Genomic DNA, 17,254 nt, shown 5'->3' with positions numbered 1-17,254 from the left:
AGACCTTCCCTCATAACAGGGCCTGGGAAATCCCTCAAGGTCAGTAGACATTAGAGTGTAAGCTCCTCTGTTGCAGAGATTGATGAGTTTGTTGTTGTTTGTACTGCACTGCAGAATATGTTAGCCCCTGTACACACGGTCGGACATTCCAACAACCAAATCCGTCGGGTTTTGTCTGTCGGATTGTGTCCCGCGGATTTTGTCCGAAACTGTGGCATACACACGGTTGGACAAAGTTGTTGAAAAATCCGACGTGATGACATTTTTTTGTTACGACGGGACTACGTTCAGGCTAGTAGCCAATAGCTTTGGTGTAGGAATTTGATCTGAGCATGCGTGGCACTTTGTCCAATCGGAATTCTCTACACATGTTCGGAGTATGTCCGATCGGAGCATTTTGTTGGAAAATTTTACCAACAAGTTGGAAAACTTGGTCCGTCGGATACTCTGACGGAAACAGTCCGATGTAGACCACACACAGTCGGAATATCCGACAAAACGGTCCGATCGGACACATTCCATCGGAATCTCCGACCGTGTGTACAAGGGTTAACAGTGTTATGTACCTTACAGAGGAGTCTGAATGCTGGGGGTGACCTCTTGCATGGTTCCGGTCTCAACATCCCTGGAAGTGGGGACAGGGAGTGCTGAGGCAGCGAAAGGGTGCAGGTGCCTGTATATTGAAGATAGAGGCTTGAAGACACTGGATCCTCACGGAGGAAGAGGTGTAGACTGGTCACCGGAGGTGTTCAGCAGGTATGAGGAAAACACTGCACATCAGGAACAAGCAAGGTTGGCAACTGGCTGGCAATGAGGTACAGGAACGGAAGGCAGGTTTGCAGTCAAGGATGAGCAGAGGTCTGGTAACATGCTGGCAGTGAGGTACAAAGTCAGGAAGCAAGCCGAAGTAGAGAATCCAAGCCGAGGTCAGTATAATAAATCCAGGAAGTAGTAAGCAGGGGTGATCCAGAGGAGTAGTCAAGCAAGCCGGGTAATCAGGAACAAGGTAACAGCTACAACAGCAATCAGGTATCTCAGGAACGAGCTGAAGACAATCCAGCACTGGTATCAGGTCAGGACCCTGTTTATATATGGTGACAAGTGCTAGGATTGGTGGACGTGGTCGTGCGTTGCGTGCGTGAGTACGTACATACGTTCGGTTTGGCCACGTGTTCGTATTGGCGTGTGCGTGCGTCCGTTCATTCCGGGACTCGTTCGCCTCTGACGGGGACACCGCGCATGGCCCTTGGAACGAAAATAAGTTGCTGCTACACGGGGATGGACATTCACACGGTGAGTTCCCTGACATACAGCTAATTTTGATTAAGTTAAATATATTTATTGAACATCCATTTATATTTAGCATTCATCACTTTAATATATAAATAGTTTCAACATTTTAGTGCTGGCTCACACTAGATGAGATTTCTAATGTGATTTGACTTGCACAGAATTGCAAGACAATGTAAATTACATTTAATGGTGCCCGCTCTTATCAATGCTTGCCGCCTCAACCTCCGCAACATACGTCCCTTCCTAACCAATGACACCACAAACCTCCCGATTCACTCCCTGGTCATCTCTCGCCTCAACTACTACAACTCCCTCCTCATTAAATAGACTATCCCCCCTTCAGTCCATCATAATTGCTGCTGCCAGGCTCATCCACCTTACCAACCGCTCAGCGTCTGCTACTCTTCTCTGCCAATCTCTCCATTGGCTGCCACCCTCCAAAAGAATAAAAATAAAAATACTAACAATAACTTAGAAAGCCATCCACAACTCTGGCCCCAGCTACATCACTAACCTAGTCTTAAAATTCCAACCAAATCGTCCTCTCAGTTCCTGCCAAGACCTCCTGCTCTCTAGCTCCCTCATCACCTCCTCTCATACTCGCCTCCAGGACTTCTCCTGAGCCTCTCTCATCCTTTGGAATTCCCTACCCCAATCTGTCAGACTGTCTCCAACTCTATCCACTTTTAGGCGATCCCCTGAAAAATTGTCTGCCCTCACCTAACAACTGTTCTTTTATTTCTTCATCAGCTCATCCCCCACATTCATTACCTTGACCCTCCCTCTTAGATTGTAAGCTGTAAGGAGCAGGGCCCTCTGATTCCTCCTGTATTGAATTGTTATGTAACTGTACTGTCTGCCCTCATGTTATAAAGGACTGTGCAAACTGTTGGCACCATATAAATCCTGTATTATAATAATAATAATAATAATAATTCAGCATGTTATGATGTTGGAAAAGGTTCCTGTGCTACTTTGGTGCAATTTATAGTGCAACTTGTCCCCATAAAATATGCAAACGCAAAGCCAAGTTGCATTAGAGTTGCACTACATAAAAGCACTGAAAATTGCTTCAAAGTTGCATTGCAGTAGCATGAGCCAAGCCTTATGCCGCGTACACACGATTGGACTTTCCGCCAACAAAACTGTGGATTTTTGTTCGAAGGTTGTTGGCTCCAACTTGTCTTGCATACACACGGTCACACAAATGTTGGCCAACAATTCTGAACGTGGGAACATGGTACAAGACGTACGACGAGCCGAGTAAAAGGAAGTTCACTAGCCAGTGCGGCTCCTTCTGCTTGATTCCGAGCATGCGTGGAACTTTTGTATGCGGACTTGTGTACACACGATCGGACAAGGTTTTGTTGGCGGAAAATTTGAGAACCTGCCAGCCAACATTTGTGGACAGAAAAGTCCGACAGCAAATGTTCGATGGAGCGTACACCCGGTCGGACTTTCCGACTCACATCCAACATTTGTTGTCGGAAAATCCGACCATGTGTACGGGGCAATACAGTTTAGTGCTGCAAGACATTTTGCCACAACTTGGAACTGGCACATACGCTTATTGTATGTTACACTCTGTCCCCTATAAGCCCTTGTACACACGATCGGACATTACGACAACCAAATCCGTCTGATTTTTTCCGACGGATTTCGTCCGAAACTGTTGCATACACACGGTTGGACAAAGTTGTCGGAAAATCTGATCATTCAGAATGTGATGATGTTATTTCGTTATGATGGGACTACGTTCAGGCTAGTAGCCAATAGCTTTGGTCTAGGAATTTGATCTGAGCATGCGTGGCACTTGTACACACGGTCGGAGAATCCGTCGGAATGTGTCCTATCCGACCGTGTCGTCGGATAATCCGACTGTGTGTGGTATGCATCGGATTGATTCCGTCTGAATATCCGTCGGACCCAATTTTCCAACATGTTGGAAATATTTCCCGACCAACTGGGCCGGTCGGACATACTCCGATCATGTGTAGAGGATTTTGATCGGACAAAGTGCCACGCATGCTCAGATCAAATTCCTACATCAAAGCTTTTGGCTACTAGCCTGAACGTAGTCAAGTCGTAACAAAATAACGTCATCACGTTCTGAAAGATCGGATTTTTCGACAACTTTGTCCGACCGTGTGTATGCAACAGTTTCGGACAAGATCCGACTGACAAAATCCGACGGATTTGGTTGTTTAAATCTCCGACCATGTGTACAGGGGCTTAGACTTTTGTATGAGAACTATTGATAAATTGTTTCTCATTATAGGACAATGGATCTGTTCAACTGAATGTACGATGGAGTATTTAAAAAAAAAAATATATAAAAATATTCCAACTGCTATGTTGCTGGGATAACATATACCAAAGGTATGATTAATAAATGGTTAACCTGGTTTTTAATTGTTATTTATGACGTATTTGTGACACACATTTTAGTCCTTTTTTATTGACATTCACTGTTGTGAATAAGCCTATAAAAGTCAGTTGAACGGCCTTTCCTCCGGTGAATGGCTCCTCGCAGTGCGGCTCTTGTAGCTGTGAGAATATTTTGGTTATGATGGGAAATCAAACTTCTCAATCTGAATTTATTTTGCTCGGTCTCTCAGACTTCAAAGATTCCAGCATCCCAGTTTCTATGCTGATCCTCCTCATCTATGTGGCCACACTGGCCGGGAATCTTATCATTATTTCCCTGGTGGCCACAGAATCCCACCTGCAGACCCCCATGTACTTCTTTCTTTCAAACCTTGCCTCCTTAGACATCTTCAGCTCCTCTATTTCTGCATCTCATTTATCTTTTGACATATTTACAGGAAACAGGCTGATTTTATACTCAACTTGTATCACTCAGGTCTTCTTCTTCTCCTGGTTTGTTAGCACTGAGTCCTTCATGCTTGAAATAATGTCCTACGATCGATATGTCGCCATCTGCCATCCTTTGCGGTATACAACCTTGATGAGCTTTCACTTAAGTGTTCGGTTGGCTTTCAGTCTCTGGGTCTTAAACTTTGTCTGTTGCCTGGTTCACACGCTTTGTGTACTAAGACTGTCCTTCCCTGACCCCACCACCATCCCGGGCTTGTTCTGTGAATTATATCAGCTGATTCAGCTGTCATCTTCTGACACCTATCTCAATTATTTACTTTTATATACTGAAGTCTCCTGTTTTTCAGTCACTGGCTTTTTTATCACTTTCCTTTCCTATATCTATATATTCAAGACCATCCTAAGAATGAAAATGAAGGACGGGAGAAGGAAGGCTTACTCCACCTGCAGTTCTCACCTCGCGGTGGTCTTTATTTTTTATGGGACTGCTTTTTTTAACTACCTTCACCCCAAAACGAAAGATCTTTTGTCAGGCAGACTGGTGTCTGTCTTTTACACAGTTTTCACCCCTTTCCTAAACCCAATTATATACAGCCTGAGAAACACTGAACTGAAAAGCGCTCTTCAAAAAACCCTATCTAGAATGGGTTCCGCACCGTGATAGGTGACCAGAGGAAAACTGCACAGGAATAACGCTACTCTCAAAAATGCTTACATTTGTAACTGGTTTGATATTAACGTATTTCTTTTTAATACACTTAAGAATCTTAAGCACACAACACCGTAAAAAATTTCACAAAGTGGTGAAGGGTGCCACATACAAAACTGCATAAACAATACTGTATGCAGGGGCGGATCCGGGGGGGGGGGGCAACAGGGCAATTGCCCCCTCCGAGAATGCGGCGGGTGACAGCGCGGGCCGGCGGTTCCGCGGGTTTCATTCCGCGGGTGACAGTGTGGGCGGGTGGTTCCGTGGGTGACAGCGCGGGCGGTCCGTGGGTGACAGCGCGGGTGGGTGAGGGGGCAGCTGGGTGGCTCAGTGTGTGAGCGGGCTGCTGGCCAATCAGGAAGCCGGCGGGCAGGGGAGCAGGGAGATAACATCATCTCTCACTTCCCTGCATCTCGGCAGTTCTGCACTATGCGGGAAGCAGTGGGAAGCAGAGAGATTACATTATCTCTCTGCTGCCTAACTTCACTATGGGACACAGTAAAAGACCAGTGACACACCAGGTGACAGTCTGCAACGTATGGCAGGCTACGTGGCAAGTGACAGTCTGCAACGTATGGCAGGCTACGTGGCAAGTGACAGTCTGCAACGTGTGGCAGGCTATGTGGCAAGTGAAAAACTGCAATGTGTGGCAGGCTACGTGAAAGTGACAATCCGCAATGTGTGGCAGGCGAAGGAGCAAGTGACAATCTGCAAAGTGTGGCAAGTGTCAATCCGTAATGTGTGGCAGGCCATGTGGCAACTGACAATCCGCATTTGGTTACAAGTGATGTGGCAAGTGACAATGCGCAGTGTGTGGCAAGTGACAATCCGCAGTGTGTGGCAAGTGACGTGGCAAGTGACACCCTCAGGGCTCCCACTGATTTTGCATTATGGTGAGTCGAACCATTTATTTTTGTATTACAATGTAATAATAGAAATAATGTGCTTCAATCATCCTGACACCATAACAACTATGGTGCCGTGATGATTGAGGCGCCAATACCAGCCGTTTTCCATATAAATTGCCCCCAAAAAAAAACAATTTCTAGCAGTGCCCCTCCCGAGACTAGACTCTGGATCTGCCCCTGACTGTATGTAAATACTCCAAGTAGCAACATGGATTTTGAAGGCAACGCAATGAAAAACTCAAACATCTTACAAATAATTATTTGCAAAAAGTTTATTTCACTGTCATATAAATCCATGGAGCAGGCATCCAATAAATTAGAAATAGCTTCTTTTTGGAAAGGCACCTTGGTGCTGCACTGGTTATGTTGACTCCATTGGACACCTGCTCCCTGGTTATGTTTGACGGGGGGGCTGTTGGGGCCTCCTGGTTGCTTCAGTGGTTTGTTGTGAGAGGAAAGGCACATCGCCTGAAGTGCTACGGGTTGGCCTCCTGAGAACTTTGCACTCCATTTAGTTGCTGAGCAAGTTGTGATGACATGAGAAATGTGTGTAATTAAAAATCCGTATTACTACAGAGTGGTGCTGTGGATACGACACTTTTGTATATAATGCCACGTCCCGATAAATTCGATTTTTTAAAGAATACATTGGTGGATGATTGACTTTATAGACATAACACAGGTATATATTAAAAATACATTTGTTACAAAAATAGAAACAAGACAATTCGATAAAGTTATTCACAAAATGTGCCTTTGAGCATATACAATGCATCACCTACATACATAAAGGGTATTAATCAAAAAATCAGAGGACCAAACAGATCGCTCTCCAATATTAGTAGAAAAACTGAAGAGGTAGTGTGTCATAATAAAACTCAGCTCTACATGTTGTGTGTATTCAACAGACTCTTCTTCGGGAGCTTATGGCCTATTCTATGAACAGAAAAATTTGCAATCAAGTTCATCACATTTTGTATATTTGTTCAACATTATCATATAGTAATATTACCCCGGTGAGCTCAGCATAGCGGCACAACCACCCCCAGCTAATTAGGATCCCCCACCAAGCCTGGATTTACTATGGCGTGTGAAGATTATGGGAAAGGATTCAACATTTGGATGGTTAAATAATTGGGCAGTATGGGGGAGCTTGTCAATGCATAAATATAATTATAAACTCAAATTTCCCAACCTACCAATCCCTTTATCTGGGCATTTTTGGTGGATGTCGTTAGTGTATGCAGATTATCCCGCACCCTAGTAATCTAACATCTTCCCAGATACAGGCTATTTCTAAATTGAGCAAACATCCCAAATTAATTATTAAGGCATCGGACAAAGGGGGCAATGTTGTCTTAATGACCAAACAAAATTATGAGAACATGTGTTTCAATATACTGTCCAACAAGGACCGGTACCAAAAAATGTCCCTGTTGCGTATTTCAGCTTTTAAACTCCAATACTTAGCTATCATCAATGATGGCTATCAAAAAGGCCTTATTGATCAGGACCAGGGCTTTTTTTTCAGAGGTAACACGGGGGAACGCAGTTCCGGCATCTCCTGGACTGACTGTATGTAATGGCAAGGGGTGCTGGGGTGTGCTTCAGGGCTCCAGGCTCACTGCTGGGGGATCTATTCTAGCTGGAGGGGATCTATATTTGCAGGGGGGGGTCTATGGTTGCTGAATAAGATCTATTGTTGCTGGTGGGGGACCTATTGTTGCCAGGGGTGGGTCTTATGTTGCTGGGGCGGTCAGTTGTTGCTGAAGGAGATCTAATGTTGGGGTAGGGGTCTATTGTTTATGGCTGCCAATGCTGGCTGTGAAGAGATCTGTTGATGCTGCCGGGGGTCTAATGTTGCTGGGGGGGTTATGTTGTGAGCGGTTGAGGCGATTCAGTTTGCGTTGTGCGCTATACAAATATTTCATTCATTAATTCATTCATTGTTGTTAGGGGGATCTATTGTTGTTGGTTGAATGGGATCTATTTTACTGATTTTCTTGATATCATTACCAAATTCCATACAAATTACTTAGCACCACAAAATGATACTTGGTTCTGTATTGTCTAAAATGGGCGGTACTGGGAGGTGGGAAGGGGATGGAACCAAGGGACCGTGCTTGGAGTTGGGTAGGGGCGGGGAAAAGGGGTGACTTGGAAAAGGGGAGTTCCTGCACCTATTGTCAGAGAAAAAAGCCCTGATCAGGACACGTATGACTACCTTAACAACAAACACCCTAGAGAGGCAATTTTTTACTCACTGCCCAAGGTGCATAAAAACTCTGTCACTCAGAGGCAGAGCAATTAAAATGCCAGCAGTTTAATCAATTCAGTATTAATGCCTCATGTTATGAGTCTATCATCCTACACTAGGGACACGCTTGATCTTCTTAAAAAGATGGAAGGAATGGTGGTACCTCCTGATGCCCTGCTTGTGACTTTGGCTGTAAGGTTTCTGCACTCGAGCATCCCTCACGAGCAGGGCGTCGGAATGGTCCTCACCTTCCTTTATGAAGAGCCGCATACACAGTGGAAATATAATGAGATTCTTTTGACCCTTTTACAATTTGTCCTTAATCATAACTGGTTTGGATTCAAGAATTCCCACTACCTCCAGGTACAGGGAGTTGCCATGAGCACATGTTGTGCACCGGTATACGCTAACCTGTACCTGGGGGGGTGGAAATGACACATCTTTTCTGATGAGAAATTGTCTATGTATACTGATCAAGTAATGTGCTGCGGAAGGTGCAGAATGTGCTGCGGAAGGTGCGGAATGGTCCACACCTTCCTTTATGAAGAGCCGCATACACAGTGGAAATAATGTGCTGGATGCGTTACATAGATGATGTTTTCTTGATTTGGACTGGTACGCACAACACATTAATGGCCTTTGTTGAGACTCTTAACCAAAATTCTTTCAATTTGAGATTTACGTTAAGTTTGAATGAACGCAGAATCACATTCCTAGACCGTATCTATTTTTAAAGATGAGGACAATTACTTGGCTACTATCTGTGTACGATTATTAGCTAGGGGTTATAGTAAGTCACTCCTGCACAAGGCCTACAACAAGGCCTTGAAACAGTCAAGGAATACCCTGCTTTATCTCACAACAAAGATTCCACAGCTCCTGAAGAAGTGTCTGTTGAATACACGCAACATGTTGAGCTGAGTTTTATTACGATACACTACCTCTTCCATTTCTCTACTAATATTAGAGAGTGATCTGTTTGGTCCTCCAATTTATTTGATAAATACCCTTTATGTATGTAGGTGGTGCGTTGTATATGCTCAAAGACACATTTTGTGAATAATTTAAGAAATTATATATAATTGTCTTGTTTCTATTTTTGTAACAAATTTATTTTTTATATATACCTATGGTATGCCAATAAAGTCCATCATCCACCAATTTATTCTTTAAAAAATGAGAAATGTTTGAATTTGCTCGGTTGAACCTCTACAGACCTTTTACCGAAGAACCTATGTCCAATCTAGTCATACTTGTGATTAGGGAAGAGCCGAACACCGCCCCGGTTCGGTTCACACCAGAACCTTCGAAAAGGACCGAAAATTCGTACGAACTTTAGAACCCTATTAAAGTCTATGGGACTCGAACGTTCGAAATCAAAAGTGCTAATTTTAAAGGCTAATATGCAAGATATGCAACAGACAACACCAGTAATAAGGGGTATCTTCAGGTGTATACTGTTCAGGAGGCACACAACACCCACTGTAACAGCACTAGGTTCCCAAGCAAAAAGACACTGTCCCTGCCTATCTTGCTCTTTCCCTGCATGCCAACACACTACACAAGGCTGCCGGGCTGGCGGCCTTATATAGTGTGGGGTGTGTACTAAACCCCCTGAGCTATAATTGGCCACAGGCATCCTGCTTGTGGCCAATTATGGCTCTCGCTGCCATCAATGTGATTGATCATGCATGCGGGGTCACAGTGCATGCTTGGCCAATCATGAGCCAGCAATGCACTGCGATGGCGTAGTGCATTGTGGACCGTTCGTGCCACACGAATTTGGTGCGATCGGTCTACAAAGTTCTGAATTTGCCGAACAGGCAAACGGCCCGTGTTCGAGTCGAACACCGAGCTCATCCCTACTTGTGATTAATGTTACACAAGGACATTGTGGCATGGTAGTACGGAGTAGTGATAAAGAAACTTTATATACCTTTATAATTGAATGGTTTTATACAATTTGTCAATTGGTTGGCAAATTGCAAAGAGTTATTTTTAGGATGATTGAATTTTTCCTTGAGATGCGCAAAAAGTGCTTGATTTAAATTAGGCATCCTTTTTGGAGATTGTTGTGAATTTGTTTCTTAACAACACAATTAAAGTTGTCAATCAAAAACTGGAACAGAAAAAAAATTGGTGATGTTACTTAGGAGGAATATTTCTACAGTTAGTTACAAAGGCTATCTCCTCTGTACCAAGAGCCATCTCCTCTGTATGCAAGAACTGAAAACTATCGGTATGGTTTGTTTTCACATAATCAATAAATTTGGATATACAATCATTCGGCTAACAGAGACACTTAATATTAATTCAACTTGTTCTTTTTAGCTGTAGGCTCAACAATAGAGCTCATCCAAAGAATAAGGCCACTATTGGCAACCTCAGGTCCTGAAAGAGGATCCAGAAAATGTGTATGTGCTTCCTGGTCATGTGAGGAGCATCACCAATCACTTTCAGCTTAGGAGAGGAAAGGTTACCTGGATGACATCCAGAATTTTATAAAAAGCTATAAAGGGATTTTAATCACTTCCTGTCTGGCCACATAAAAAGACGGGCGGGGGCAGCAATGATGCAGCGCTCTCTAGAGAGCCCAGCAGAAGGATATGTGACCTATGTGTCCACCAGACATAGCTGATCACCAATCATTGTACTGGGCCACTGTGCACATGTGCAGTACGATGTGATCGCTGTGACCAATCACAGCTAGCACATGAACAGTAGTAAACAGCGCTGTCTTTATTTACTACTTCATGAGCTTGATTGGCCACAACAACACATGGAACCAGAGCTAATCACAGAGACCCTGTAACATGTGATAGCTTTGACTAATCACACCACCACTAAAACCGCAGCATCTTACCAGAATGTTAGACCCCAAAATATAGGTGGTCTAACAAGGCATGAAGCTGCGTGGATCTTGCTTCAACGATCTTATGGCATAGAAAGTGCAGGCGGTATTCCAATGTGAGACTCCACTCCAGTCATCCTTCCTATTCTGTGTTAAATATTTAACTAAAAACTGCCTTTAAAGCTCCAGAAGTGTAAGCACTTGTACCATTTAAAATGCCGCTGGTGCTGTCTCCAGACAGGCGTGGGTGACGTCAGCATAGGCTCCGCCCTGACGTACATTTAATCTCAATAGACTTATTCAAGTGTATCAGTATCATATTTAGCTAGGGAGCTGTCATAGGTTGTCTTTCTGACGAGGGGGCGCGCGGCGTGGCCATGCCCATTGGGGGGCATGACGACGTCACACGTCACCCTCAGATAAACTCTCCAGCCAATGCAGTGAGAGAGGGCAGAGACAGCAGATTATATACTATTACTTTTGTGCTCCCACAGTGATATGTATATCGATCGCTGATGGTAGCATTGGGTGCCTTTTGTGAAAGCACTCCAGCGGATTGGCCTATCGACACATGGACTACTTGTGGTTAGCTATGTGGAAATTCACAGCCAGCATGTACTTTCTTTTCCATTCAACCCCCAATGAGTCTAGATATGAGAGTATTTGGTACTTTATGTAATGGCAAATATATATATATGTATATATATATATATATATATATATATATATATATATATATATATATATATATCTATATATACATATGTATCTATACACATGTATCTATATTTCCGATAAATGAATAATTCACCCAACCTTATAAACTCCCCTGAAGCAATGATACGTTTTTTTGATTATCCGAAACATGTTGCGATGTAAATATTAGCTACCAATCAACAATTGAACTCAATTTTTGGAGGTTATAATTAGAATTGTTAGCTTTGGGTGATATGTACTATATGTTTCAACTTGACTCATTGTTGTATTGTTTTAGAATATTGAATTGTGTATTACTTTTCAATAACTATTTTTGTACATCAATAAAGTTGCCACTTTGGTGCATTTTATACTATATTTACTCTTATTACTTTTTCTTCTGCCCTTTAAAATCCAAGGGGGCATCCCTTCCATGCACTTTGTTGCAGTTCTCGTTCTATATGATATAGGATGCTGGCAGATTTAACACACTTATCATTCCCATATTTCTATTTTTCATATATATACATATTCCGACACAATTAATATTGGACAACAATATGTGCACTATAATGTAGTCCATCAATCTGATTGATGGTAAACATGGATTGCCTTGAAAATAATAATATATAATAAACACATAATACTGAGGAATCTCAAACACATGATTGCAATGATGTAGCATATGACAGTAGCTCTACGCGTTTCATGAACAACATTAATTATTTTGGAATATGTGTGTGTGTATATCTATCTATCTATCTATCTATCTATCTATCTATCTATCTATCTATCTATCTATCTATCTATCTATCTATCTATCTATCTATCTATCTATCTATCTATCTATCTATCTATCTATCTTATCAAGGTGTTATGTATTGTTATTTATTCTATTTTTACCATGTAGTTAATATTTTACAGGAATCATTAACATGTTTTTGCATACTAAATTTTCAGGAGTGTGCTTCATATAAAGTCCCAATCTACCTCCCTCTTTTCAATATAATAGGGCTGGAGGCATATGAACCTACCCATTCATTGACTCATATAAAGTCCCAATGCCTCCCCCCCCCCTTTTTTATGTACCTTCTACTGTGGTGTAGCATGGGCTATAAACTCTCTCAAAGGGGTAAGTCAATGTGTAAAGGGAGCGACTGCAAAAACATCATTTCTTTTTCCTAAGTAGCATTGTGATGCTGGACATGGAGGTGATTTGGGAAAAAAATGTCTTCTTCCATTTCAGAAGTTGTGGAAGACACCTTCCTTGAGAAAGATACTGAAGAAGGTAGGTGGGTGTAGGAGAATCTCCAGAGGTTCAAGCCTTCACTTGTTCATCTTCAGCATTGCCTTTGACCTTCTTCCCAACCTGAAATGGCATATCTAATGCCTCTGAAATCCCTCTTCATCACTAGGTAGAACTATGAACTATGTAACTATGTAGATGCCACCGACATTACAATGAATACAACATGAGGGGGAGATGCAGAAAGTGAGGAACGAGAAGGAGGAGGAGTACAATCCCTCAGCTGAAGACATGTCTCGTTGAGATGCTTCCCCCATCGAGTTTTATGGAGAGGAGACGTGTTTCCTCATACATGTGGTACTCATAAGACTGGTACTTCTAACACCCCTAATAAGTTCCAGGCAGAAGGGACGGTGGAGCTGGAGGAGACAGAGGAAGGAAGGAACAGAAGGAAGGAGAGAGAAGGAAATGAGGCAGAAAGAGGTGGAGTTCAACTTTAAAGGATTGCCAGGGCAATAAAAATGTAGACGATAAGAAAACAATAGAACAAAAAAGGGGAAAACACCACGCTATTTCAAAAAACAAAAGTAGTGAAACTACAAAATTCCTGTGAAGAACACAGCCCAGCTGCTAGCACACAAACAAACAGGCATGTACTGGCCATTGGGACTACAGGGAGTTTCCCGGTGGGCCGATGGCTCGGTGGGCCAGTTTCAACGACAGTAATTGAAAGTAATGGTTGCGCGGCTCGCCTTCAACTTCACGCAGTGATGTGAGAAAGATGAGAAAAATACAGAGAAGAATAAGTGAAAAAGAGGTTAGTGAGGACTCCTTATGTTATGCTACTTATGTTTTTTTTTGCCCAATTACGTATAGTTTTATATAGTGTTTTTGTGCTTGTTTGCAAAATTAAAGTGGGCCGGTCTGGATGAAGTCCAGGGCCAATTTTTTGTCCCAGTCCAGCCCTGCAAACAAACCAAGTTCACATTAACATAAATAAATCAGTGCAGCGCTTAAAGGCACCTATCTCAATAGGTGAAAAATGTGTATATCTGACAAACAGACAAATAATATTAATGAAAAGTCCACAAAATGTTTGAAAACAGTCCCGAAATGAATCACTCCGGTGCATCTAGAGCTTTGTTAGAGTCCTCAGATGGCATTCAAGGCTAAATATCTCGCCACGTTCTTAGACTTCAAAGCCTCTTGAAAATAGATTATAGGCAAGTAGAGAAGGTAAATACTCTTACCAGATAGGTTGGACACATCCACCGTATAGTAGTGTGTCTTACGAGCTTGTGGGGGGGGGGGGGGGCTCCAGCTACTCACCCCAATACACCGGCCAGATGGTATTTTCCTCTTGGGATTCCTTACAATATCCAAATGGGGAAGATGAATAGAGTTTCCGTACCATAAATTGCTGTAGAACTTGGTGCCAGAAGTCTCATGAAGGTTCACCATAAAAGGGACAAAACATTAAAAAAACGCCTCGCATGGTGAAATACAACCAATGATGGTTTATTGAAAAAATTCCGATAAACAGAACTAAAAAAATATATTTAAAATCACGTGATACATAAAAACAAAAATAATTGCAATGTGGGGAGCAAACAACTGCTGGCCCTACGCGTTTCAAGTCATCAACAGGGGTATATTATAAGAAAAAAATGCCAAAGATTTTGTCCCAGGGTATAAAATTTTCACTTTGCAATATGAATATTGACCAAGCTGGTGGTAAACATCATGGTGAAGAAACTCTGCTGCTCCAGCACGACTATGCCCCAGTGTGCAAAGCCAGCTCAACAAAGGCATGGTTTGATCGGTTTTAGGTGGCGGGACTCTGGTGTGCTGCACAGAGCCCTGACCTCATCCCTACAGAAGACATCCTCCATACTTTTCCCATGACAGGTGCACTTCACAGCAGATTTATCTATGACAAAAAAATAAAAATATGGAGACTCTGATTGGCTCTATGTCCATGAAAGTGGACTTTACATTATTCACCTATCAATATAAGAAAAGCAAGAATACATTATTAAAAGTTTGCAATAAACAAAGAAACACAAAGATATTTTTGGATCGTTTTGTGTCATGGGGCCTCAGTGAGATCTCGGCAGTGTAATGAGACATGGGGGGGATATGGATGGAGATCTCAGGGAGATGCTGAATGCTTTTATATACGGTGAGATGCAGGGAGGGGGGGGGGGACCTGTGTGTCCTCTCTACCTGACACTCCGATCTCCTCTATAGAACTGGCTGAAGGAACCCGACCAACACAAGACCTGATAACAAGACCTCTACAGGACACATTGCATCTGTCTGGAACAGGAAGGTTCTGGCTGTTTTATACATGAAATATTCTTCTACAAGGTGATCGATCCTTCCTGACAATTATACATGGTTATATATTCCTCATCTCCATCCCCTGTATTCCCATACACAGACCCCACCCATCATCAATAAGGGATTCTGAATATACAGGTGAGTGATACCAATGGGAGATATTCACAAAAATTGGAGCACACAGAATCTGGTGCAGCTGTGCATAGTAACCAATCAGCTTCTAGCTTCCGTCTGTTCAGTTAAGCTTTGACAATAATACTTGGAAGCTCATTAGTACGGCTTCCCCAGATTCTGTGCGCTCCAGTTTTAGTAAATCCCTCCATTGAGTCTTGTCACATTTTCCTGCTATATTCTGATTGGCTCCTACATCAGTTTGGGACGGTGAAAGAGAATTCCAGAAATCCGATGACCCCGGTCTGTGTATTCCTCAGAAAAGAGAACCTGTAATGATGATCTGTCGTGGAGTTCAGTTTTTACTCTACGAGTCATAAAAGTGATCACAGCCGGCGTTACACCGACACCCCTGAGAATTGCTGCTTTTCCTTCTTATCATGTTACAGATCCTTATATACTAAGCCCTTGTACACACGGTCGAAGATTCCGACGGAATGTGTCCTATCGGGCCGTTTTGTCGGATATTCCGACTGTGTGTGGTCTGCATCGGACTGTTTCCATCGGAGTATCCGACAGACCAAGTTTTCCAACTTGTCGGTAAAATTTTCCGATAAAATTCTCCGATCGGACATACTCCGATCATGTGTAGCCTACTCCGACGGACAAAGTGCCACGCATGCTCAGATCATTCATTGGTCAATTCCTAGACCAAAGCTATTGGCTACTAGCCTGAACGTAGTCCCGTCGTAACGAAATAACGTCATCACGTTATGTACAATCGGATTTTCCGACAACTTGGCCCGACCGTGTGTATGCAACATCACTTCCGGACCTCTTCCGGAATTAATCCGTCGGAATTACTCCGATGGATTTGGTTGTCGGAATCTCCGACCTTGTGTACAAGGAGCGAAGACTTTACATGATGGGAAATGGAAAAGACAAAGAATACAGAAAGGATCCAATGTTTGGTTGGAGGTGCGGTGTCATTGAGATGAAATGCTCTGATACCGTAACTCATCTAAATATTGGATTCCGTGAATAATGTCATTAACCACCTCAATACCGGCCACCTTCACCCCTTTCCTGCCCAGGCCAAGTTTCAGCATTCAGTGCTGTCGCATTTCTAATGATAATTACTCAGTCTGGCAACACTGTACCCATATGACATTTTTTCAATAGTTTAAGACAAATATAGCTTTTTATTTTTTGGTTTCACCACTGGGTTTTTCTATTTTTTGTGCTATAAATGAAAAAAAAAAAGACCAAAAATGTTTAAAAAAAACGCGCTTTTCTTAGTTCCTCATACATTTTTGACCAAAATTTATACTGCTACATTTCTTTGGTAAAAATAACCCAAATCAGTGCATGTTATTTTGTTTGTGTGAAAGTTACTGAGATGATACGTGTCATTAAAAATTGAGCAATCCTGATGTACCGATGGCATATCTCATTTCTTGAAACCCTAACATGCCAAGACAGTACAAATACCCACCCCCCCCCCCCCCCCACATGAGACCTTTTTGGACAGTAGACAGTATGTATTATGCCCCGTACACACGAGCGGACTTTTCGACATCCAAACTCCGACGGACTGAGTCCGGCGGACTATCCGCTCGTGTGTGGGCTGCAACGGACTTTAGCTTCGCAAAAGTCTGACGGACTTTAGAAATGAAGCATGCTTCAAATTTTCCCGACGGAACTCCGCCGGACCCAGGTCCGATGTAGAAGTCCGCTCGTCTGTATGCTGTTCCGACAGTCCTAAAACGACGCATGCTCTGAAGCAAGTACGAGACGGAAGTGCTCGGTCTTGTAAAACTCCAGTTCGTATTGGAAGTAGCACATTCGTCATGCTGCAAATTCTGTGCTCGTTTAAATGTATAGCGCATCTTCTTTATAATGCTAGAAGAACGAAGCCTTTTTATTTATAATGCTAGAAGAACGAAGTTGCTTTGCTGCTCATATTCACTCACAGAGTTCTCACCAAACACATTTCTGTTTT

General features: G+C 42.7%; 1 protein-coding gene across 1 annotated transcript; it reads left to right on the top strand.

Moving 5' to 3' along the window:
* The first annotated feature begins 3,577 nt into the window (after window positions 1–3,577).
* On the top strand, window positions 3,578–4,865 carry LOC143925305 (olfactory receptor 5B12-like). Its single transcript, XM_077449887.1, has one exon. The coding sequence runs from the start codon at window positions 3,860–3,862 to the stop codon at window positions 4,790–4,792; it is 933 nt and encodes a 310-aa protein (XP_077306013.1). The 5' UTR covers window positions 3,578–3,859; the 3' UTR covers window positions 4,793–4,865.
* Window positions 4,866–17,254: the final 12,389 nt, after the last annotated feature.

Source organism: Lithobates pipiens, unplaced genomic scaffold (assembly GCF_037356315.1).
Source record: "Lithobates pipiens isolate NorthernLeopardFrog02 unplaced genomic scaffold, aLitPip1_a1.2 Scaffold_22, whole genome shotgun sequence".
In the NCBI taxonomy this organism is placed as follows: Eukaryota; Metazoa; Chordata; class Amphibia; order Anura; family Ranidae; genus Lithobates; species Lithobates pipiens.
The sequence above is the reverse complement of the archived record's forward strand: the minus strand, read 5'-3'. Positions and strand labels throughout refer to the sequence as shown.